Raw genomic sequence first — 26,531 nt, 5'->3', positions numbered from 1 at the left:
GTTCACCTTTTGTCTCTTTAACGTTTGGGTGCATCGTTCACCCAAATGTTATTGTCGCACAGGACTCTCTTAGAAGGAAGCTTTTGTTACAACCTGAAGTTGTTACTTGAAATGTTGGCTCCCAGCACAGCAATTGTTGAGTCATTGGTACTGGTCGGCCTCTTACAGAGGAATTAACATCAGCTTTGTGCCCTGGGTCAGTACAAATCCTTTCTTACTGCCAATTTAAGCATGTGATAGAAGTGCCTTCACAGCTTGGGCTTGTTTTTTTTTTGCAATTTGACGATGCTAAATCTTGCACTTTGATTAATTGTCTGTCTTATTCTTCCAGTTTTTTGAGGATGTGTGAATGAAGCTTTTGTTGAGCCAAACACAATCACTAAGAACCTGTCAGGGGCAGTCAGTCGAGCAACTTCTGTGTTTTCCACAAACTGCTACTGTTTTTGCCCGCCATCAGATGCTCTGTCAGAGGAGGGAAAGGGAACCCCGCAGAGAGGAAGAGCAAGCACAGCTCTGTTTTCCCTGCGACTCCAGTAAACTCGACACATGACAGGCTCACAGCGTTGATGCATGACATGGTTTCTTTGGCAGTCGGTGGATACTTTCCCTTCTCTTTCTCTTGTTCCATTTATGGTGATATGGAATTTGGTATCAGTATTTTGTTTTAAATTACAGAAGCAAGTTTGGAAACACATTCAGATAAACAGGGTTCCCACAGGCCGTTGGAATCCTTGACAGTTTGTAAATAGCCCTAATATTTTGGATTTTGAATTTTGTTTAACAACACTGGCGTCAGATTTATGTTAAAAGTATTGAGAGCAGTAACACATGCTCACGAGCAAATAATATTACTGCACAAGTGCAGATATTTACATCGCGCGCACGATATAGGTCCTTCAGTTCAGACAGCTGCGCTTGAGAAACAACTAAGCTGTGAAGGCTGCTCTCAAAGGTAAAATCTGCTCACGCGAGTTCACCAGACGTTTCACAGTTTGGGGGTGGAGACCAAGGTGGAGACCTTATGATTGGTCACTTTCAGTGTGATCACACCCACATAGAGGTTGTTAGGACTGAAGCAGAGAATTTGTAATGTTCGAGAACTCATATTGAAGCATGTATTTGATGCTGTAATGAGCAGAACAATGAGCGTTAAGCAAGAGAGAGAAAATGATGTGATGCCTGGGGAAATCTCCGCCTCCCCAAAGAAAATGACAAAGACTAACTTGCCCCAAGATCCGAAGAACAATAACTTGTCCAGCTGCAAGTCAATAAAAGTGGACGCCATGGGGGAAGTGGCTCTTACAAGTTTCCCTCCCATCTTAAGCTGAGTCAGCACATTCGGTCCTTGAATTGAAGGGAATTGGTCCTATAAAGTTTTTGAAAAATCCTTGAATTTGATGTCAACCGAGGTGTGGTAACCCTTGATAAAGTTTGAAAGTGTAAACTACTTTATTTAAGGCGACCCAGTGTAAATTGACTGGGTTTTTTTTTGAGTCTATCAAAAAAAAGGGAGCACATGCTGCAATACTGAATCCATCTCACTCCTGAGTCTCAGAATTAGCGAGTGTAGCCTGACAGTTGTGTTCGCAATAAATAATATAATTTCGTGTTTGTTTCACGCAGCACCCTAAAGGAATTGAAGCTTAAAAACACAATCTAAACCAGTTTTGTTGGTGTGGTGCAATGATTTTTCTGTCAACTATCTCAGTCGGTCTCTTTGGTAATAAATGATGTTGTGCTCACAGGGCCCATGTTTGCACCGGCCAAGCGTTCGTCCAAATACTTGTCAGAAACATACTTTTGCTTTCCTCGTTTTCCAGCAGGTTCTGTGCAAAAACAGATTGACTGCATCTGTGCCCGAGCAGACCCATGGTAATTCAGAAATCTCATTAAGATTTACATTTTTCCTGCATTTGTTTATTAAAAAGTTTAGCAGTGAATCAGTGTTTGGGCAAATGAATTTCTTTCCCCCCTTCTTGCCTTAATATCTCAAGAGGGTACACTGTGTGACCATTATTTCCTACCTCCAAGGCATAACAACCAATCCTTTATTGTCTCAGATGAAAGAGATTTTTTTGCTGTTTGGAAAATTCAGCCTTTTTGGCAGCATAAGCTGTACTGTATACCCTCTGTGACTGATTGACTCTCAGGGTTTTGTATTGATTCGGATACATAATAAGATTTCTCTTTTTTGTTGTAATGTCTTTTTGCGGAGACGAGTTTAAACTGAAAAGAAAGCAAAAGAATGAAGGCAATGAACAAGCGGAGATTAAAGAGAAGAGAAAGAAGAGAGGCTCCTTTTTGTAAATAAACAAAATAATAAATGCAGACGCCCCTAGACTGACTGTGAAACAGTGGTGCAGTAAAGACAACTCCCCGCACGGACTATACCATTTTGTTCTATTTATAGATCCAGTGGCCACTCCCCTGCAATTCCCTGAGAATATTATCATTTTCTCTCGCCACTTTTGGATTCATATTTAGAGCTGCTAGATCTTCTGCCTCTGTAATGGATTGTTATCGTCCAGTGACCTCATGACAGGGGAAATGGAAAAAAGGCTCTCGCTGGAAGGCACTCACATGCAAGACTCACAAAACACAAATCACACAGATGCAGTGGAAAGGTGTGATACCTGCTCTGGTTTTGATATTGCAGCCCACAACTTTGAAACCTTCTGTTGTCCAAAAGCTTAAATGTCTGCCTCCAGTGCCTGAACAATAACTTTTTCAACTCACATCTCACCGTCTTGCTTCTGGTTACATGCAAGCAATTTATAGTAGATCAGCGGTGGTATGACATTCCACTTATGCCAGTGTTTCTTTTGGATCCAGTTATCACTTTGATCAATCCTGCAGAAGTCTCCATAAAAAGCCTCTGAACTGCCACCGCAAGCTAATGAAATTAAATCAATGTGGCACTCTGCCTCTGTGGGGAAAACTGTGAAGAATGAAAGGTAATGGAATGTGAATAGAGCCTCTAATTGAGCACTCGATTCATTAGCATTAATGGGAATAACAACAAAGGTGCAAAAAGCTATACATCAGATTGGAAAATATGTGTATGATTCCAAACATATGAAAAGACGAGTGTTACGCTCAATAAAAATGTGAACTTTGATTTGATTTACACATTTACTGTAATTAAAAGCTGCCCATTTGATGCTGGAAAATTGGAACGATTTGCTTCCATTTGTTCATTTGGAGTTCAAGGTGGCGTTTGCTAAGACTAGCACTCACAGACTCCATCTGCCTGGAGCTTTGAGACACACAAGCACACACACAAAAAGTGTTTTTCCAGCCTCCAATATATACATATATATGTATATATATATATATATATATATATATATACATATATACATATATATGTATATATGTATATATATATATACACATTTATATACATATATATGTATATACATATATATATTTAAAACACTGTTATCTTGCACTTGAACATAGCAAAGAAAGTGAGGAACAGTGGGTACTGTGAACAGTAATGAGGTAAGATGAAACGCTCCAGGACGCCTCCTACAGTAAATTGACAGGGTGCTCCCATAGCAATATAAGATTATATCCATTCAAAATTAAATTTTTCTTTTTTTCTTTTTTTTTCCTGAGACCTACGGTGTTTTCTATTACACTTAATGTAAGAAAAACATTGTATTCATTTTGTAAAGTAATAACGCTCAAATCAGATGAGATGTGCAGACAAAATAAACACTCAACTGAGTCACAAAGTATCTGATCGAAACTCTGTAACATTGGATTTTTATATATATATGTGTTCAGCTCAGGTTGAACGGTTGGGAAATAATGTAAGAGAAGCAAGGTTGAGTCGTTTTGCTCACGTGCAGAGGAGAGACAGTGTATATATAATTAATTATAATTAATATAATTAATAATTATAGTTATTATAATTAATAACAATATACAATATAATAAATAACAACATAATAACATGTGCAATAAAACCTTAAAGACATGTGCAATAAAACCCTGGGCAATACGGGGTAACTAGGTGTGTGTATGTATATGTATGTACATATATGTATATATGTGTGTATATGTATGTATGTATGTATGTATATATATATATATATATATATATATATATATGTGTGTATATGTATGTGTGTGTATGTATATGTATATGTATATATATATATATATACATGTATATGTGTTTGTATGTATGTATGTATACATACATACATGCATACATATATATATGGCATGGGTCACTTACGTTTGTATTTTTATACTTTTTTAGATTTTTATTTTTATTTTATCTTTATTTTTAGCTTATTTTATTCTATTCTATATTTTATGGTGTTTGGTACCTGGGATGTTTCTTTTTCCAGTCTCCTGTAAAGTGTGACTCTAATCTTAACAGTGCTGTGTGTTGATGTTGGAGCTGTTAATTTCCCCGAGGGAACCTCCCAAAGGGATCAATAAAGTCGTCTGTCTGTCTGTCTGTCTGTCTGTCTGTGTAATGTTGGACAAAGGATGTTGAAGGTGCAGCTGCCGGGCAAGAGATGGTTCATGGATGTTGTGAAGGAGAGGACATGAGTACAGTTGTGCTAACAGAGGAGCTCCGGTGTACTTTGTTTTTGTTGTGTGTTCCATCTGTTGTCTTGATCAGTGTAAAATGTGCTGTGTGTATTTTTAGGACGAGTATAAATAACCGAGTATGTCTCTTCATCGTCACAGGTGATCAGGAAACCAAAACCCTCTTTTTTGTTGATGTTCAAACCCGTACAGACGTTCATACACAGGTCAACATTTATGCAATTTATGGCAATTAACTGCAACGCCTCTTTGAAGAAAAGCAGCAATTTTCACAGAATAGACAGGGACAAGTGCAAATAGCAGCGGCAGACACTCTATTTACCTACAAACCGCTGGTGATGAAAAGTTCCACACCATAATTGTGGCTTATCCAGACTCAAAGTAATTACATAATTGGTATTTGTTCTCTCACACAACCTGCTTCACAGCTATCACACCTTTATTTCACACTCGGCACAGTCTCTATAGTAGTAACAGGCTTCATCTTCTCCTTTGGCTGAAAAGCCATGTATGGTCACTAATTGCAATGCAGAAGCTGTAACTTGTCTCAAGGATAAAATATACCCTTCTCTTTCCTTTGCCCCCAAGCAAATGCAGAAGTAAGCCCTCATTTTGTTTCTTGGCATGTCGGAGGTGCTGTATTGTATCACAAGACATGAACAGCATGAGCTAATTTTTTTTTGTGTGTGAGTGTTACCGGAACTTAAACTCACCTAAAGACAGGTTCTCTCATGTGCTCAGAATTGCTCAAAACAGAGAATCAGTTCAAGGTTCTTCTGCTGAACACAGTGAGGAGAAACTTGAAAAGAAAGAACTGAACAAGCAAAAAACCTGTATAATGCAGACCACGGTGTATTTTGAATGAAAAAAACAAACATGAATCTGCAAATATATGAAGCTGGGACTCTGCTTTGAAAGTAAATTTGGCTAATGAGCAGCTAACTGTCAACAGCTCACAGAGAGAGAAAAAATAATTGTGTAGCATTTTTAATTTCAGATTATACTGATACTTATTGTCAAGGTTAATTGGTAGAGGAGTGGGAACATTCTACATCCTGTTTGTTGTCACTTGGAGAACATCCTTTATAATGTACACGCTCTTTCACTGTGGTGACTCAAGATACCGTAATCTGTACATGAGACATGATAATTATACTGATGTTATATGAAATATGCAATGGCAGCAACAGAACTCAACTCAGTCAGTTTAACAGTTTTCACCTAAAGACAATTAGATTACAAAATTCACTTGTGTACTTTAAAGGTGAACAGTAAACAGGTAATAAGACCTCTTAACTAATCATGGGTGTGTTATGAGCCTAACATGCAATAAACGTGGGTTGAGAGATCTAAGGTTAGTATTCCAACCTGTAAAAAAAAAAAAAAAAAAAGGAGATTAAGTATTCAAAGCTTCTACTCGCCTCACCTCGCCTCGGCACAGCACGGCACGATTAGGTTGCATCTCTACTACAAGAAAAGTACCTACTTAACGTGGGCGGAGTCATCACTGCACGGCTGAGTGAAACTGCGGTGACTTTGTTTTATATGCGACACACACACACACACACACGAGTGACTAGTGACTTTACACCAGACTCCTGTAGTTGTTGGAGATTAACCCACGTTTTAAGATTGTTAAGTAGTTTTAAGTGATCTACAGTTTGGTGCTGTACGGCTTGATTTGTGTGTGGGACGTCTCTTCCTGTCAGTGGCCGGCAGTCGGACCAATCATCGCATAGTACCTACTCAGCACGCTTTTGGAACCTCGCAGGAGCAGGTACTAAAAATAGTACCTGGTACCAGGTACTATGCTAGTGGAATGCTACTTAAACCGTGACGTGGCGTGGCGTGGCGGGGCGAGTAGGGCTGGTGGAAATGCACCATAAGTGTTCCTCCTTGATTTCCTTTATCAGTTAAATGAGCTCTTCTGGACGAGAGAACTACTCTCTAACAGGGTTTGGCAGGAAGAAGGGAATTGGTTGAGCTTGCTTAGTTATGATTTAATCCTTATAAAATGATGAATACAAAATCTCCCCCGACTGCTTCTGAAATAAAGGACTCTGGTTGATATTTATTGTTTTTGTAAATCAATACAAAATGTCTCTGTATGTGTGTATGCAAATTAGGATGTAAATTACATAAGTTATAATGATCCAAACCTCATTTGATTCCCGTTTCCATCCAGATGGGCTTGCAGCGCTGGTGGGAACAAGAAATCCCTGTGGACGGAGCAATTAACAAAGGAGAGCTCATGACGCACAACCTGACTGAGCTGATAAAGCCTGAATCCTTCGAGGTGCGCCTCACCCCCATCACTCGTTTTGGAGAGGGTGACTCCACCATCCGTATTGTGACCTACAGCGGTGAGTCTTGATTTCTGCAGTGTCTGTTAGATAATACAGAGAAAAACTCCGTAGAGCACAGCGTTCCTGCTAGTGTGCTGACATATGTGGCTGCGCAGGTGGAAGAATTATAGCTCCAGCTGGTAATGTTATCCTTCAGCTAACTCCAAAACGTCCAGCTCAAGTTTGAGCTCCTGCATTATGGCACATGGATATCAGCACTAATGGAAATGAGAAGTTCACTCCGGTATTAGCTGTCATCATGACAAACAGGATGCTGATGTTACACGTTTGATATGAATGAGGAAGGACTGGTAAAAGTGAACTCATTACAGCAATTCGAATTGCACATCCAGTCATCAGAAGACAGCTTAAAATCACCGTGCTATGCTTCCTGGTTTGAGCTAAATCAGTCCTGATCAACGGACTAATCATCTCACCCTTTAGACCTTTATTATCCGTGTCAGGTCTATCATGGACTGGGGCAAAGGCTGACATGTGTCTGTGCTTGAGAGATTTTCGACGACTGAAATATCTATATTTGGGCTCACAAGACTGAACAGACCAAATGAAAGAAGAGTTATTCAGTGTCTCTCAAAACGGCGTCTCCTTAGATATTTGTCAAACAACCTATTTTTGTCAAGATATTTTAATTTCTTTTGAATTTTTTCATAGGTCCTTATTGCTGTCAAGGCCCATATGGCTGATCTAGAAAGAAACATGAAATGTCAGTCTGCTTTGGCCCAGAACAAGCTGAGAAATTTGACAGGAAGTTACTCAGGCTTGTGACTGGAGGGTCACTGGTTCAAATTCCGAAACAGGTCAAGGGCTGCGGTGCCCCTGAGCAAGGTACCCGACCCACGGTTGCTTTGCCCGGGGTTGTGTTCACTACTGGTGTTTAAAAAGAATGGGTTGAATGCAGAATCACTAATTAGTGTGTGAGCAAATAAAACTAATTCTGACATGTTTTCATGAAGGTTGTGTCGGAAAAAACATCCTAGTGATGATGAGGCACTGTGCGGTACACCAGAGTATGGGCGCAACGCACGTATTTGTGCCGTTCCGTTCAGTACGAGATGTTCTGCTCACATTTTTATCCAATTTCAACCATCAGCACTGTACAGCATGGATATTTTCTCTTCCCCTGTTGAATTACAATGCTACCTGAACATCACATACCATCTGTAATGGCACAAATACGCTCATTGTTACCCTCCCACCAGTAAGAATACAAAGAGAAATAGCTGCTGAAAGTACTGAAGTAGCTTTTTATAGTTGTGGGGTCATATACTGATACTAGCCACAGTGGACGTAGCAGCACCAGTGAACAGATGCACAGGTACTTCAGAGGTGCAGTGTGAGAAACAAACCGACTGACTGTTTTCTGTCTATCACTGAGTGCTGAGCTTCTCCTGAGCTACTGCTGCTGCGGCTGCGGCTGCTGCTGCGGTTGTGAATAATTCAGTTTCACTGCAGCTCATCATGACTGGTGGAAAGAGAATTGGGAACAAGGAGAAAGGGACACATAAAGTTCTCTCCGTCATTATTTTTGATGTATTTGTTTACTTTTCCTGGTATGTTGATGCCTGAGCTAAACCGGCGGAATTGAATCAAATTGAATCCAATCAAAGTGAAGGGAAGAGAATTTAGGTTAATTAGGACGGCGAGGCACGGGGACGGAAACAGCCAAGTTGATACAGAGGACAAAACAGAGATTCACATGAGCAAAGCTAAAAAGAAGAGAGTCAGTGCTGAAGTGTGAAGCTCTTGCCCAACAAGAGACTGGACTAATTATCACTCTAGGGCTGCTCTGTTCTCTCACACGCAGCATAGTGACACTGCAGCAGGCTAATGTAGGTCTGTGCCAAATCCACTCTGTCCCATAAGATGTCCTGACTGATGTATGAAACACAGTCTAGGATCATCTCCATCATCACTTCACTTCCACTGACACTGTGGAAATATTAAGCTCTAGCATTATTGTTTTTGGTGTGTGGTAAGCTGAAATCATTGTGTATTTGGCTCTGGTTATATAACGATGTCATATAAAGATGCAGTGTGTAACTTTAGACGCTTCCTGTATCTGAAAACGAGCAGTGTTGGCAATAAGCGTTTATCTCATTAAGTTGCTGAACATCCAGGTTTTTTGAGCAGTAAAGTAATTTGGGTTTTCATACTTCATACTTCAGTCGTCTCAATTTATTATCACAGTGTTGCTGTTGCCTCCGTCTGACACAGTGTCCTTCAGCACAACAAGAAATGAGAGCTGGATGTTTTGTGTTGAGGGAAGGGAGAGTTGCTGCTGTTGAAAACGACTCAAAAGGCCAGTGATAATGAAAAGTTAAAAGATATAACAAACATTGGTTTTAGTATGACTATATGAAGAGGTCGTTGTGAAACACGATGGTACACAACACAACAAACCGCTTAGAGTCGAGCCGAGGCATGCCAAGGCGAGGCGGTACGGTATAGTGGAAAAATGCCATATGTCATCAATGCTATAAAGTGAACAAATGTGTGGCTGTTAGGAAACAGCTTTGTGACCAGCTGTGCATTCTAACAGCAAACTTGGATGATTCATGTTCACTTTACATAATTAGTATGCATGTGATGCAGGAGTAAAAACCTGTGCTGTTTGTTTGACTTCCTCTGTAATACTTAAGGGCTTCTCAGCACCATTTTCCCATGCTTAAGTCTTTACATTTGCAAATTGCAACCATACATTTCTTTTGTACAACTCACCTATACACTGTGGACATTTAATAATTACTGTACACTTACATACATATATATATATATATATATATATTTTCCTGTCATTGTGTTCATTTTGTCTGTTGGATAACAACACATTCGTTATATTCAAAAAAAAAATTTGCACGGAATCCTTTGTGCAACGGTCTCAAGCCGTATAATTAAATGACCCTTCAAATAATAAACCAAACACATAAGAAGAATTTTCAGTAGTTTGCACTGCTTCTGCTTCACAGCAAGAAATATGTGGGTGTAAAAATCAACTTAAGCCTTTCTCTTAACAGTGTGCAGTTTTTCCTATAGTGTCCGGCAGGTCAGGAGTCTCAGTAATCCATACTGCCCTCCGGTGTGGATGTGAGTTTATTTATCAGTCTGTGTTCGCCCGTCTTTAGTGTGTTGGTTTGTTAACTGTGCACTGGTGGACATGATGCTTGCTGGCTTTCACTGAAGCTCGGTGTCTCTGGTTCCCACGGCCATGAAAACAAATGTGAATGAACCAACAACAAACCAGATGAATATGACTATCAAGGCATTGTTTAGCTGTTAGGTTAAACATTAGAGTCCTACTGTGTCAAAGCAGGAGCGCGTATCCTCATCAAAAGACCAATAGATCAGGAGATTATTGTCATGCACATAAAACTGCAGCTTTTCTATGAGTTGCCAAGTAAACACAACAGCAGTTATGATGCCCCCAGCTGTAGGATAAAGGATGTTGTGTCACCAAGCCCAAAAGACACTTTAAAATGTTGCTGCAGTAACAAACTCGGCATCTGTCTGGTGTTCTTCATAACACATCTCTCTATTTGAGTATTTTATGTTTAAGCCTCCTGTCAGTGCTCTCTTAGGCACAGTGTAGCACGACTGCTATTTTTAATATCCCATTGTTATGCAACTCATAGTAACATACATTGAGAATGCCTAACCATCAAAGAATCTCACATTAATTACAGTTCCTTCGCTGTCTGAGTTTGTTGCTGCACATGTTTACATGACAACACAGTGAAACGCAGGAAATGTGTGAATGTTCAATGAAATAACAGAGAAGCACTGTGTTATTTTTAGTCAATTGCAGCAACATAAAAAAACAAAAAACATTCTTATTTTAGCATTCAGATTTTCAGATATGAATTGACGTTTTTGGAAATTGTTGTGCTTTGTGTTGAATCCTTCTGAGAGACGCACAGTATGTGTCGATTAAATATAGACCCAGCAGTTTGTTAGTTTGCTTAGCTCAGCACAAACACTGGAAACAAGAGGAAATGGCTGACAGCTTCACATTTGATTGCCGTGTCTCTTATCTCATGCTCTACAAGGTAGTGATTCATTTAAATTTATTTCACGATATAAAGACTTAATTTGTGTGCGAGAGAAATGCATAAAAAATATATACTCAGTGATGCAACACGATGAGGTGAGGTGAAGTGAGATGAGGTGAGGGCTGCAAGTGTCTTCCATGCAGTTAGATGTTTAAACGAGTTAAGACTAAGGCTAAGACTAATTTAAGGCTGTGATATCTGTATTGGCCTTTGCTAAAGGTGCCAAAAATAATGTAATGTTGTGCTGCTTCTTTTTTCCCTTGCTGTCATTTTCTTGATGATGCATGTGTTCATAATGCTTTCACACTGCAGATTGGAGTTTATTTTATACCATGGCTGTTTCCTTTTTTTTGGATGAGTTGGCAACAACATCATTGTGTCTTTAATGCTGCTGTACACAGTGCAATATCGTTAATATCGTAATAAAAATAACATACTATTATTCTCATCAGTGGCATAATGAGGCCCACCCTTAATGGTCCCATTGTTATTTTATGAGTCACACTTACACACATTACATTAGTACAGTAACAACATGGTGATTATCTTTAACACGGAAGTGATATTATAGTCATAATAGTCATGTTTCTAAAGCGATTTACACCTTGACAAATTGTAATAAAGTTGATATTACAGTATCGTGTTATTTCCACACTAATATCCAGGTAATAGCTTGGTAATGAGAATTGCTATTGACCACAATGAAAATATGAAAATGTCAATGAATCAACATGAATAACAACATAGTATGAAGTTGAAATCCATTCTTCTTCATGTCAAAACACCAAGATGTTACTTGGTTATTACAATAGAAATTGACGCATGGCAGTAATGTTACTTCCCTTTTACAGAACGATTACCATATATTACCATATTGTAATATAAATCTTTAGTGTTAGTATGTTTGTGTCTTTTTAATACACAACATATTTGCATTTCCCACCCAAAGCATTTTTGTTTTTACCACATTTGTTTCATCTCTTTTTGATAAACTTTTAAAGCACAGCTGAGCTCGTCCATTTGAAAGTTGACTTCAATCGCTTTCGAGACTGTGTTGTTCAATCACTGATGCCAGAGCAGGATAACACACAGGAAATAATTGTACATGGATAGGATTGTGTTAGTGTGTGTGTCTGTGTGGATCTTTGTGTGTTACTGTAGGAACTGTGCAGAGGAGTCTCTGGTAAAAGTCTTTGATTGAAGGCAACAACAGTGGGATGATGCCTGTGATTTGTCAAGAAGACATCAGTGGGAGATTGCTGAATTACATTTACGCAAGATGTTATTATTCCACCTGATAGTTGGAGCTGTGAAGCTGTGATCACGGTGCTTTCACAGGCCTTTGACGGCATCCACCCAGACCCCAAAACATGATGGATGGGAATACCAGAGAGTCTGGATTATATAAGGTCTGTTTATTTAAAAAATAAATAGATAAAAAAGTAGGGGCAGGCCACTGTCATTTATGAGGACACTCTGCTGCAGCCTCAAAGTTGTCTGCTGCTTTGTAATACAGCCGCAGGCCAGTGGGCAGGAAGTCCTGCCAAGATGAAGTCAGTGTTTGCATCCAGAACGGCCTCCACGGGCCGCTGTCCTTTGACGGTCGGTGATCTCACTTTGTGTTTCAATCAAAATTAGGCCATTTGGATGGAAGACATGCGTGCATCAACTGGCAGTTTGTTTTGTCCTGTCAGCTGGGAAAGAAGAAGCAGGAATTATGACCTTATGATCATGACAGACACTTTCAAAGAGCTCACTTCAGTCGATCGCTTGGACCGTTCATCTTGAGGACGATCTAAACTACCTTTCATCCTTTCCGTGCTCATTATTCGAGGATTTCTTTTCGCTCTGGGGTTGAAACAGTGTGCTGCAACATCGAGAAAAAAAAAATAAGTGATGTTTTTGAAGATTTTTATTTAGCTTGCTTGAGGGTTCTCAGCTTTAGCAACAGTGAATTTTCAACTGAGGTCCTCAAATATCTTCAGGAGCTACAATATGAGGCTGTATATATTCGAAAAGAATGCTTTATTTACATCCAGTTTATATTATTTCTTGATAGTTTTTCCCATATCCAATCCAAATTTGAAGTTAAATCATATCATAGTTAGTGTGTTTGTGTTTAAATGGATCCGTGTGAATTTACAGCAGCAGTTAAGTACCCCCCGGGCCTGCACTATACTTGGCTTGATTTTGTTCCCGTCAGGCTAGAGACACTGCTTCATTTGGACTAAAGCACAGTGAGTCAGCCTGGGCAGGCTGCAGGTAAAAAACTGACAACCACAAACAGGTTTTCTTAACCACAGTGTTAAAAGACAAAAAGAAGAGGGGGCTGGATGGGGAGGAGGAGGTGGTGATGAGAGTCAGAAAATGGAAGTGAAAAGTGGGAGAAAGCCAGCAAGGAGGAGAGGGGGTGAAAGAATAGAGTTTAGTCACAAAACTCAGCATCCGTTTCACTGGCCTAAGGCTGCAAGTTGTCATCTAAACCATTTTCTCTGCAACAGCCCACAAGATTTCCTCCCTCTTTCATTGCAGCAGTGAGCTGCCAGTGTACATTCACCAGGAAGCGTTCAGTGTAGGCATGCAGATATTTTTACACTCATAGTAACATAAAAGATAATTAAAGCTTTTATACAATTAAGGCGCACAGCCTGTTTTTTCCACACTGGTGCCTTCCAATCACAGGAGGGGGGGGGGGATTCAGCTGCAGCGTTGCAGTTCACTGAATGTTGTACATGATTCAATTGAAAATGCAACGGTTTGTTCTCCTGGTCATTTATTTCCACAAGGCACAGAACAACGCGAAGAAAACTCAGGTTACTGCTTTTTAAAAAAAGGACCCATTCTTCGACAGTGCCACAGTACTCCCCTGCTTTTTAGTACATGTTTTCCTTTGGTGGAATGATTTGTTATTACTCAATTTAATTGGTTAGATTAAAATCAATTCCCCGCTTGAACAACAAGGTGTCATAAATCACAAAGCAACACAGTTTTGCGGTAAGGCTGATGTATCGCATCTATTCAGCTGGTCAGCAATCGATCATGAAAATGCCCATGAATCTTCTTGGCAGGTTAAATGGTATTTACTCTGCAAAAAGTGAAGTGCACACTAACTGGCTTGTTGCAACTCTGTGTGATACCCTTGACCTTTTTGTGTTTGCTGCTGCAGTTGCCTCTTAAATTGTCAATAAGGAAAGCGTTGAAGCGTGGTTATAGGTGGGGAGAATGCAAAAGATTTCAGTAGACTCGTCTCATCAGTGTTTCCATCAAGAAAACACTGGAAGAATCAACGATTTTACAGAAAAGTGATTAGCTGACACACTTGTGATATAACTCATTTTAATGATTTATTAAATGGAAGTATAAAAGAAGCTCAGCGGTAAGTGAAAGTCACCTTGGACTAATAACAACAGCAATGCTGGTTAGCGCTAATAAGCTTATTAATGTAGTCAAGCTCGTCTTCCAAATCCCTCTGTCTTTACATTTAACAGGCAGAGAAAGATTGCTGTCCTCTTTTCTACTTTGAATCCCAGTCATTTCTCTTTCCCTCAGCTTCATCTTCCCGGTAGGCTGTTAAGGGGAAATTTAAGGGAAAATGAACTTAGGGCTTCATGCTCCTATCTTCATCAAATAGAATAAAGTCATAGTGTGTCTCAAAATACAGTAAAGTTTTACAAACATGCTCTTTAACATCAGTAAGAAGTGTAAAAAATATGATAATCATAGTGAAAGTTTCCCCTTAAGTGCAGATTGAGAAGGTGCAAATTTGGATGCAATGTGGACAGTACCATTTCCTGCCATATTTGCGTTGCTATGGTTGCGTGACGTCAGTTACCAGAGGTCTTTTTTGTGTGTGTCATTCAAATTGCTTCCTGTTTTATTTATACTGTATATGTTGACTATTTTGCACACTGTAAGAGCAAAAGAGCTTGAAGAGGATGGAGTGCACACACTCAAATATGCGTGCAGGGTTTTAATATCACAGGACAATATTCCCAGTCTTCCCATGGGCCTCTTTAATTCTATTTTTAATGATGATGCGGCACTGAGCAAAGTTTTACACATGTGGACTTGTGTTAGCTCTACAGCCAACAGTAGGTGACAGCTACTGTGTAGGTGTTGTGTAGTAGAACACACCAAACAGGGGGAATGTTTTTCTTCTATTTTTTTTTTCTTCCTTTAAATGTGACAGTTTTTAGTGCTTTACCTTTTGAACCACTCTGCAGTTAATATATTCTGTGCTAATGCCTGTCCATGGCCTTTCTTTTCCACAGCTCCCATCAACCCTCATCTGAGTAAGTAGTAATGTGAACCTCACTTTGCATATCTTGTCAGAAAAAGATCCTTCTGTCGTACCACAGTCTGTGAGAACAGTGAGAAAACTCGATGCGACACAGTACGTCCCGTAGAGATCTGACTCTCAACATGTCACACTGCACTGGGAAATCTTCCTAAGTAGACCTAAATAATGCATGATAAATAAGACTTCCTTTTAGGAAGTAGGAGTAAACCTGCCTTAAGCTATCTGACACGTTAAGAGCTTTAAATCTCTGCAGAACGTTGCACATTCTGGACACAGTATTTGCATGAGATGTTTTTTTTCTTTTCTTTTCTCTGTTTGAGTGTATTTGAGGACATTTGCATGAATTGTGCTAATGGAAACTTCCATTCATGATGCATTTCATTGGTGAAGCTTAATAAATGCACATTATTCACACCCTGAGACTTCTCACTTAATCACTGCTGTTGTGCTTTTTGCTGCATGTTCTCAGAAACATCACCAGCATTAAAACCAAGATCCTAATCACCAGCATCATTATCCAAATCCCTGACAGATACTATCTTACCTGCACACCTGCTCTTCCTGCCTCTGCCTATCCTCTAAATCCTCCCATTTCTCCCAGGCAGATAATGCAAAAACATTTAGTTTAGCTCACAGTAGATGGGGGAGTCAATGTCTAGCACCAGGAGCTGGACCCCCATTTAAATTTGCTGATCTGTGAGGAGACGAGTGAAGAGTGTCTGCAACCTGGCCTTCACTCTATCTTTGCGGTACCGCTTTCTCTCTTGCTCTCACTTTCCATCTCTTTGTCTTCTCCTCCCTGCTTCGCAGCACCACTGCCCTCTTGCATCCCTCAGTCCATCCACCCACACTCTACCTCTGTCTACATTCCCTCCATTACCTGAGTAAAAGCTACTCTTCTCAAGGTCACCACTCTAAACTGCTCCTAGCTATGTTTTAATAAATCAATGAATATTTATCAGAACACATGCCTGCATCCTGAATCTAAAATCTCTTTTTTTTTACTATCTCTTTGAGGACACTGCTCAGCAGCACCATGTCCTCTGGTTAGGTGCATTTCTTTGTTTGTTACATGAATTAAATGGAGGTTTTGACACTGCCGATATTCCCTTTACCCCTTAATTAAAGTGAGTGGGCTAGTTCCCCACGCGTGCTATTTCCAACCGTCCATTAGTATATTCACTGTCCGACATGGCCTTACATGTGACCCATTATAACCTCATGCTGGAGTAACAATTACCCTTTTTTCATGAGGGGTGTGGATCCACATTTTCATTCTCCCTCTGCACACTCCAGTGGTTTAAAAATGGCTGTCAAAGTGGGCGTGGAGAGCAGCGGAGGGGAAGGCAGGGCAAAGTGGGGGCACCTCGTGTCTCCACCTGTACACCCAATACAGAGAGAAAATGGAAGACTGGGTCAATTTTAAAAAATTGATTAAAGAGTCTTTGCATCTACAACACATCCAAGGACAAATGCCCCAGTTGCACTCTTGATCACAGAAGAAGACCTGAACTATTAGCAGATAAACTGATTCAGATCCATGCAGGTCACACTGTGTCGAGAAGCAGCTAATGCCTTCAAAATAATAAGATTTGTATTTAGTTTAATATTATTAACTGGGGCAGTGTGTGCCATCCATCATGCTTCAGTAGTGGGCTGTCTGCTGTCTGACTTTTGATACACACGCATGCAATCACTCTGTCTTGTTTTCTAAAGTGAACCAAACTGCACGTCTTTGTCTGGGAAATTCAAGCACACTCAGTGACATCACAATCAGCAAGGGGTCGCACCTTCATTTAGAAATGGTGTTCTCCAGATTATAGGGTGTAATTAGGCCTAAACTGTTGTATAACCCTGTGACACACAGTCACATATTGACTCAGATTCACTTCCTGGAGATTTACTCTCACCTTAAACACAACTACTACTGGCCTAACTGTAACCTAACCCTAACCTCATTCTAACCATACAACATCACCTTAATAATTGACTGTGTTAACAGAGTTTGGTCCCCACAACATGAGCAATACCTGCTCATACACTCACACATAGATACATAGACACTCCAGGAAATCTCATACATTTACAGAGGGTGTCACACTACTCACACGCTGTACTGTAGCGTGGCAGCATATACCTATTTTTCTTTGTAATAAAGTGAACGTAAGAGCCCAGTTCTGCTCTGTCGCTCACCAGGAGAGTTCCACTGCAGCTTTGAAGAGGAGCCCATCTGCATGTTCACCCAGGACAAGAATGATGATTTTGATTGGACTCGGCACAGTGCAGCTACCCGTGACACCAAGTATACTCCCAACACGGGGCCTAGTGGTGATCGCAGTGGCTCCAAGCAGGGTAAGTATTCCTGAAAGTCTTATTGACCATTCATTAAACCTCTCTCCTGCTGATGATCAGTGAGTTTTCAGTCACAGTGGTCGTAATTATACATCGTTTCCAACAGCATCTCTCAACTGACTAGAATTTGCTTTCTACTTTACGCTATTTACTGCTAAGCAGTCCAGGTTTCATGTAATGTAATGTATGCAGCTGTCATTTTAAACCCATTTACTGTGTTTTCATAGCCGGGCCAATATGCAGACCTGTATGTGTTCTGCTCATTTCAATTTGATTTCTAAGCAGTCACAGCAGAGCAGACTGGGAAGCAGAACACAACAGAAAGAGCAACAGAAATATGTTGAAACTGCAGCGTTTAGTTGCTTGTTGCTGTTTCTTTGTTGTTTTTTTTTAAATGATGCCATCTTTATAATGGATTCATCAGACCTGTCAGTAAATGCATAAACCTGACCCCACTTTAGATAGAAGGAGGTGATTGGCCTGAACACTTTCAGAACTGATGGAAATGTTTCTCAGTGAATAGCAGACCAAAGAAAAAAGAAGAAACTTTGTGATTGGTGTGGTTTCAAGGTCACTTTTGTAGTTTTCAACCACCTTTTCACACATTAACATTAATACATGGCCTCTAGCTAGAAAATAGAACCCTGTTATATGTTATTTTAACCAAACACTTGTGTGGAGTGTGAACAGAAACCTTGAAACAATTAGTATCAGAGGCTCACTGAAGTTCAGCTGATGAATTCCTTGAATGAGTCCCTGGGTGATTGTTTGATTAACTGATTTGCTGTCATCCAAATCATCCTTTATGCAGCTCTGTCCTTGTGACGCCGTGCAGTTGAGCACATTGTTTTTGTACAACAGTCGCCTCATAAGGCAGAGGAGCCAGAATTGATTTGGAAAATCATTTGTAATATTATTCTTCAGGAGAAAACAAAAACATAGTTTGGTGTAAGTGGAATTGATTGCAAACACTAAAAATACTGCACCTGCTCACTGGAATGGGAAACTTGGTTAAAAGCACTCATTTAGATGGATAGCATTCTGTTATTTCATACATAATCCATGCATAAACACTAAAACGCCCATAATGCACGTTATTGCTAAATGATGTGACAAGAGATGATGTCTATTTATTTAAAAGTGCCACTGAGATGGAAACATTGAAACTGTGTCCTTTGTCACAATCCATCAGAAAGGTATCCATGAACAAAGATAATGAATCAACAAGATAAATGTTTGCAGGATTAACTTTTCAGCATGTATTCACATAGAAATCCTCTGGAAGATGTTGTGGAATAGAAGTGTCTGTTATGTTGCTGTAGCAGCAGCAGCAGCAGCAGCAGCAGCAGCTGAGGCAGTAAATAATGTATTGGCTTTAATCACCTAATGGTTTCAAAATGTCCAGCATTTCATTACCGGCTCCATTCCTCTCTGCGGATAATTATCTGATATGAGGTTCAACTGAGGGAGATATTCCATTTGAGGTTGGCTGGAGGGGCGTGGAGCCACTCACCAGCTACCTTCAGTGTGCCTGTGGCAGCGTAGAGATTGGCTTCAGATTATGTGGCTCAGACACAATCAGAGGACTATTTGAGTCACCGCCATCCCTGCTGCTGTTCACAACTGTCACACAGAGGGAGTGAAAATGTTACACCATTGTTATCGCCTCTGTTTGCCCCTGGTTATTGCTATTAGTAAAAGGAGACCTGTCCTTCATATAGAAATCCCTGCTACTTGTCTGTGATATGGAAGGTTACATTTCCATCCTGTTATCACTGAGTATCTTTAAAGTCAGTTGAGCTTGACTAACTGAGGATGCCCCACTTTATCCCAATGTTTACAGTGCTGGAAAGATGTTGGTGTATCAGAAAGCACAGTGAGAGAGGAGTGTACTCGCGAGAGTGTGAAGACCGCATGACAAATGCATTTGCCACTCAGACAGTCATTTTAATACATGTGCAACAATAGTTATTACCTTTGACAAACACCTATGAACCAAACTACAACATAAGAGCAGCATGTTGTAATTGGTCAGCCTTACACTTAAAATAATGCTATTCCCGTGAAAAACAGAAGAAATAGTGACATATAACTGTAAATCTGGATTTAGTAACATTTCAGTTCATGTCAATAAATCCTCCAAGTGTTACACACTGGGCCTTTATGATTAAGGATGTTCCGTTATTTTTTAGAATCTAAATAATTTTAGTTTTAAAGATAATGATCATTTTACCTTCTTCTAAATCTTGCTTTCTGCTACTTTGTATTAATTTGTCACTTACTGAGCTTCTATGTTCCAAGGTTTCTACATGTACATCGAGACATCGAGGCCGCGGAAGGACGGGGACCAGGCGCGGCTCGTCAGCCCGTTTTTTAACGTAGCGCCCAAAAACCCTTACGGTATCACCAACCCGCCTGCCTACTGCTTCGGCTTCTTCTACCACATGTATGGAAAACACATAGGTAAGTTGCAGACTCTGTGTGCTACCTACGTCTTAAGCTTTGAAGTAATGTCTGTAAAAGCTTGTGACTATTTCTTTTCACGGGAATACGCGAAGAACAAATAATTACTCTCGTTCTTTCAAGAATCCGTCAATGTTTTGAATGTTTTGAAGATGCTGCATTTTAATCTGTCCGGAACTAAATATGCTATGCAGAAACACCACAACAGATTTTATTCAACAAAAAAGTCCATCAACAAGAACCAGTAGGACATCACTGTGTCTTTGAAATATAATCTCATAAATGAGATTCTTGAAATTGCTGTTCGCCACCTACAGTGCCTGTTTCCCAGTGGGATTTTCTTGCATTTGTGCGCGTGCATGCTCATGCTCATGCACGTGCGTGTGCGTGTGCGTGTAAGAAGACAGAAAACACAGCATTGACACAGTGGAAAAGTAAAAGGAGAGCAGTAGCACCTTTCAGCAACATTTAGTCATTTCCAGACAGTTTATCTCTGTGGCGAAAGCAGTGGGGAGTTGTGTGCTTTCATGCAGAAATGCTGTTAAAGTCAGCTGTCAGATGTTTCATATCTCATTTTTGAAACAAACACCTACAAAGGTAGGTAAACAAATTCTGGGCATTAGCTCTCACATTCCTCTCTGAATGTAGAACAAACTTGTTTGACCTATTTGAAGAAGGCAGAGTGAGTGAGGGAGCTGCTCTGCGGCTTTCGTCTGACTCTTAAGTTTCCCTCACCAGAGACCTAATCAGTCGACCACAGACTCTCCTGGTCTGAGTGTGTACTGTTTGTGGCGCCTGTGTGTTTGTGAATTTGGGATTCTTGAGCACAACAGCAGCGTCAGGCAGGTGAGGGAAACTCCGCTGGGTGTGGTTGCAGGGCCGTACTGGGTACGAGAACACTTTGTCAGACAGCAACAGAAAACTACGCTGCAGTTTCTTGTCGGGGAAAATAATTCATACTTCATTTAAAACTCAACTCACCCTTTCATGTCAGCGTTCATGCTTCAGCTGCGCTCCTGTTGGCTTCTCCTCTGTCGGTCATTGTTGTCAAACCTACTCCATTTTAGGTACATGGTTGTGACTGGACTGATAAGCTTGAAGAAGGATGGGAATTGGTCTAAATAGAAGAGGGCGAGAATAAACATGAGATTGCTGAGGCCTGGCTTCCAGCCTAATCGAGCAATTCATCTGCAGATGTTAATGGACCCACTTTCATCCACTTGAACGCCTTAAACCACTGCACCTCCCACTTTATAGCTACTCATCAACTGTCTAGCACCATTGTGTCTTCAGCTCATATTTTGGACTGATTATTACTTAACCCTCAGAACGCAGAGCATTCTGGCGGCTTTTTTTTCCCATTACTATGTTTAAGCATACAGTATTATACAGATGCTATATGAATGTGCAATATAGAGTGTCTTATATCCTCAAAATTTTTAAAATCCATTTGAATTTGTGAAATTGGCTTGTTTTTCTTGTGACTTTTGCACAATTATCGCTACTTTACATCATTACTAAAAATGCTATATACAATTAATCATAACTTTGACTCAACAACACATAAGAAGATGAAAAAAAAGATTTTTTAAAGCCTGAATATGTGACCTATAAACAGGATGTCCATATAAGGAGTTGTGTATTATTCCCACGGCAAATTGCCAGATCTGTGCCGACACTTTTCTGAAAGATTTGAGGTGTGCTGTGTCATGGTTAGGGCCTAAACTAATGACTAGTCATCGATTATTGAAAGCATTAATTGACAAATCGGGTATCATTAAAAAACTCAAATATATAGCCTAGAAATGCAACCCGACTGTTTGAAGTAATCACCAAGAATATTTTACTCGTTTCCTCTGTGTACAAATGCACGGAGCACAAAGAGGGAGGGATAATGAGTGAGCACGCAGAAGGGACAACTAGTTGTGCTTTTAATGCTCATTAAACGTGAACATTAAACTGCGTGAGACTGAACTCACAGCCGTCTGGCAGCTCCACTCATCTCTCTTGACAAAATGTTTACAGTGAGCATTTGGCTGTATTTACCCAAGTAATCTAGTGAGACATGGATGGTATCAGCGTCGTCTCCACCCTCCACCTGCTTCATTCTGAACTTCTGCTGGACCTGCTGTTCTCGCTCCAGCCCTCTCAGCTTTCTCTCCTCTTTTTCCTCTCTGTTGTTCCTTTTTGTTCCATTTATTTTTATTTATTTTGTCGTTCCAGTATTTCTATTCTCTTGCTTACTTGATACTTATTTGCATTCATGATATAAATAGGTTAACAAAATGTTCCATTGAGTAAGAGACTGTTTTTCACAGCTTGAGATAAAGTGTTTGTTTTTTTTTGCAAATTATTAATTCTCAGTGTAAATGTATTTATTTATTTATGTTCACCTTCACTTCACCTCCTGGTTATTGACTGTAATACAAAATTGCAATTGCTAATACAAACTATCCATAAATTATATAAAAATCTTTTTTTTAATTTAAATTGTTTTAATTGGTGACATGACCTTTTTAGACTTAGCATGAAGTTGACAACAGGACTCAGGATATGGGGCTAAAATGAAGCCAGGCTACTTTTTCAGCCGTCCTTAGTGGAGAGTCCTGAGTGAACGTGTCCAGGTGGGAGGGAAGGACCCAAACATCTGGAGAGAAGTAGAAAATGAAAGGGTGGAGGTGTTGGAGGGCGACTCAGCAGGGAGATGAGAGCTCCTTCGGCTCCCTGCCGAGGTTGAGTAGGCCATGACATTTCCAATTTGCTCAAATTGATCGCCAGCCAGACCCTCTCCTCCCTGCCCTCCCCATCTGTGGTGAAGCCCATGCCCAGACTGTGGCATGTTATGATGAATGGGCTAAATGTCAAGGACTTGAAACTCAGCTCAGATCCTCTATAGCAAGGCACCATTTAGTATTCTGCCTCTCCAACCATGAGAGAAATTTGCCCCCGAGCTTGGGAGTGTTGGTCTGTGATATTCCTTATGCAGAGAGTGCACGCCTTTGACAAACGGTCCAAAATAATGCACTATACTGTATGTGCATCATTTACTGTTTTGTCTTTTCTCAAAAAGAACTTTCTTTGAGGTGGTTGAAGGTGTTTTCTTATTTAGAACCGATGTGCCTTGAAATGCTTGGAGTTTGATGCTCTGTGGGACTTTGCTGTTGAGGTTAGTCACAGTCAAGTCATGGCACGGCAGCGCTAAAAAAAGAGCTTAAAGAAGCTCCCCCATAGTCAGCCAGCAGGGGGATACCTGAGACAAGGTCACACTTAATTAGTGAAGCCCACATCAAAGTTTGCCTTTGGAGGCCGTGTCGCATTTGTTTATCGGATTAAGTCTGCAGCAAAGCACACCAACTAAGTCTGTTTTAAGTCTGACCCGAGAAGCAATGAAGTCATCCTTTCATTAGCATGGAGGGTGGCGCTGCCTCAGCCCCATCCTTACCACATAATTGAACATTTCCAAGATCTTCTTCTTACTTTTTCACATCTTCAGATCGTTTTAAACCTCAACTGTCTGCCACAGGTATTTCTATAAAAAAGGGAACTCCAGATGAAAATATACACTACATGCCTTTTGCTCTGGATGTGATGACACTGACACAACCACCTACATCGCATTGAGTTCAAAGAAAACGCAAGACAGCCAGCTCAGCAAGAATCCTCCTACATCCTAAACACTTCACTGTTAGATGAAACCGCGGGTCATGTTCTGTACAAGAGCTCATCTCTCACAGGATATTGTGCTGTCATTGGTGAAAGTGAGTGCTGTGCTGATGAGAGAATACGAAAAGGGACACGCAGTGTAGCTTCTCCACGTTTCCTTTTGAGATTTCTTTTGAAGAGCGCTGTACACTAATGAGGCACCTCGCTGAGTAAAAGATGCATCAAAAGCAAGGTTGCGGTAATAGACGCTGCTGTTTTTGCTCATCAGTTGTGTCAGCACAAAGGTGCTGCTCCCCCATTCTTGTGAAATTCACTTGACTTCAGAGCCGTGGCCCCAGAGAGCTTCACTGTGGTGTGAATGCCAACTTGGTGTGGGTCTTTGGAAGCTTCTCCTTTTCGGCTCAGTGCTAAAACTGCTGTCTCACAACAACTCCCACACACACACACATGCATACACACAGTCTGGCTGAACAGAAAAAGTGGCACAATTGGTGAAATTGAAGAAGAGGATGAAATGGTTGCTCTCGGTGTCATCATCTGACATCATCTGACAGTTTTTTATCAAAGTCCGGGGCCAGACATGAGGAGAGTTTTGAGTTTACGTCTCGTGTCTCGTGTTTTGTCTTAGTAAGAGACCTAAGAGTATTTCTGTGTTATTAAAGAGGTGAAACAGGGATTCAGCTGGAGTGGCTCTGTCATATTACATTTTCAAGTGAAGAGTTGGTTTCAACAGTGACAGCCTGTTGTTTTTTGCAGCAGATGAGATGAAAAGGGACGCTGGGATGTGCAGAAATTGTTTGATGCTAGTAATAATGTGACCCTAGTTTCCTTTGCTTTCACCAAAAAGTCTCATCGGATAATGCCCACTGGTGATAATTCATTTGTATTATTTTAAAGCAGAAGTAGTCAACGTGTCAATTCATGTGACCCAAGCTGAACCTTTGTGTCGGCTCTGCTGCGAAAAACAAAAGAATACATAAATGTAAGATGCTGGAGACAGAGGTAAATGCTCTGACACATAAATTCACTCTGAAAATCCCCCCCTGCTGTTTGCGGGTGACTCTGTGGTGTATTAAAAAAATAAGTTATTCCAAAAGGAGAAGTGGGCTTGAAAAGCAATGCATTAAAATTCAAAATATGAATAGACGGACTGATGTGAGTCAGATTATTCAACAAAGAGCAGTTCATGCACTGATATAAACCTCAGTCGGAGAAAATAACTACTAAAACAGTTTGAAGTGTGAAAATACATAATAATAAGGAACAAGAAGAGGAGAAAGAAGAAGAAGAAGAAGAAGACACAACCCACAATGTTGCTAGTAATACTAATCAAACCAAATCAAAGTAAATGCATCATTGTCAACGCAGCATTGATAATGTTCTGTTACGCAGCATTACATGTTATTTGCAGGTAGAATAGGCTCAAAGTAGACCCTTCAATGGTGTTAACTGTCATCAGTCATACTATAAATGGGCTAGATATAGAAAAATGTAGTGTTTCTGGGCAAATTTCCACAGAAACTATGTGTTTTCATCATTTCCACATACGCGAGAATGCTGAACGATGTTGACGACAGATGTTACTTTGAGTACTGTTGACCTACTTTAGTTAAATAGAGGTGTATTGTTGTTGGGAGCGCCGTGGGGAGGAAAGAGGGCACCACGTTAAGGTAATTACCACAAAAATAGTCCAGTATATATTATTCTAATCAATGTTATTACCACTAATGTTGTTCTTCCTTTTTTTATTCTAATTAGCACTATTATCGTCATTGTAATCATCATTATTATAAGATGTTGCATGGCACGTGTCTTTCCTTCTCCTACAGGAACTCTGAACGCCTTCCTAAAGCAAAAGGGCCAAACAGCCTCTGAGGGACCCGTTTGGTCGCTAAGTGGTAACCAAGGTGACCGCTGGAAGCAGGCCAAAGTAAGCATTCACCCGACAGCGTCCTTTCAGGTGAGACCAAACAGAATGTAATTTCTCCCGTACGCATGCTGCAGCATTCCTGCTATTGCCCTTTATTTTCCTCTCTGTCTGTGTTTGTATAGTGAAGTATTAGTTTCTTCAGGGGCTGCATGATGATGTACCTCACACGTCTCAATATTAAGAAATAAATGGGATCCATACACATTGTTTGCTATTGAGAAAGCAATATCACTCACGCTTTGCCATCAGGAAGCCTAATCTCTGTGAGTAGCAAATATAGAACCACAATATTCTCCATCACTTTTACGGCTGCAGTAGTGGAAAGTAATTATAGCTTCAGCTGCACTTTTTCTTTTTCATTCAATTGCATCTAACTGTTCACCTCCCTAAGTCTTTTATTTTTAAATTTTATCACATTAAAAAACTAAAACAAACACTTGACACCTGCTGTTATTTTTTTATATGGGGCAATTTAGCTTAATTGCACTCTGTGCTTACTTTTAGAGTGTGTCATAGGGAAGTGCTAATTTTCCTTTTCTTCACATTTGTTTCTCTCTCTTTCTCTCTCTCTCTTCAGGTGGTACTGGAAGGTATCCGTGGACCAGGTATTGAAGGAGACATCGCCATCGATGACGTCACTCTTGAGGAGGGAGAATGTCGAGACCCACCGCCCAGTGAGTAGCGCCGCATGGCCGCGTCCTGTGTCGCTTCACTGTCCTTTGCTCGTCACCATTGAGATTTACAAGAGACAATCTAATCTGCCAGCATATCATGCCAGCTACCATGTGATGGCGGGGGGGAGAAGTGGCGGTTGTCATAGAAACAGTGTTGTAATCACA

The 26,531-nt window shown here is 40.4% G+C and overlaps 1 protein-coding gene across 2 annotated transcripts in view; it reads left to right on the top strand.

Moving 5' to 3' along the window:
* Positions 1-26,531, top strand: part of LOC131443360 (MAM domain-containing glycosylphosphatidylinositol anchor protein 2-like) — a 154,102-nt gene that overhangs the window by 119,393 nt on the left and 8,178 nt on the right. For both annotated transcript variants that reach the window (XM_058612919.1, XM_058612920.1), the window contains exons 12-17: positions 6,758-6,935; positions 15,256-15,276; positions 17,481-17,636; positions 19,938-20,099; positions 25,592-25,722; positions 26,270-26,366. In XM_058612919.1, coding sequence (XP_058468902.1) covers positions 6,758-6,935; positions 15,256-15,276; positions 17,481-17,636; positions 19,938-20,099; positions 25,592-25,722; positions 26,270-26,366 — 745 coding nt within the window. The remainder of the gene's footprint in view (positions 1-6,757; positions 6,936-15,255; positions 15,277-17,480; positions 17,637-19,937; positions 20,100-25,591; positions 25,723-26,269; positions 26,367-26,531) is intronic.

This window comes from Solea solea, chromosome 17 (genome assembly GCF_958295425.1).
Source record: "Solea solea chromosome 17, fSolSol10.1, whole genome shotgun sequence".
Taxonomy (NCBI): Eukaryota; Metazoa; Chordata; class Actinopteri; order Pleuronectiformes; family Soleidae; genus Solea; species Solea solea.
Note: the sequence above shows the minus strand (reverse complement) of the source record. Positions and strands in the feature narration are given on the sequence as shown.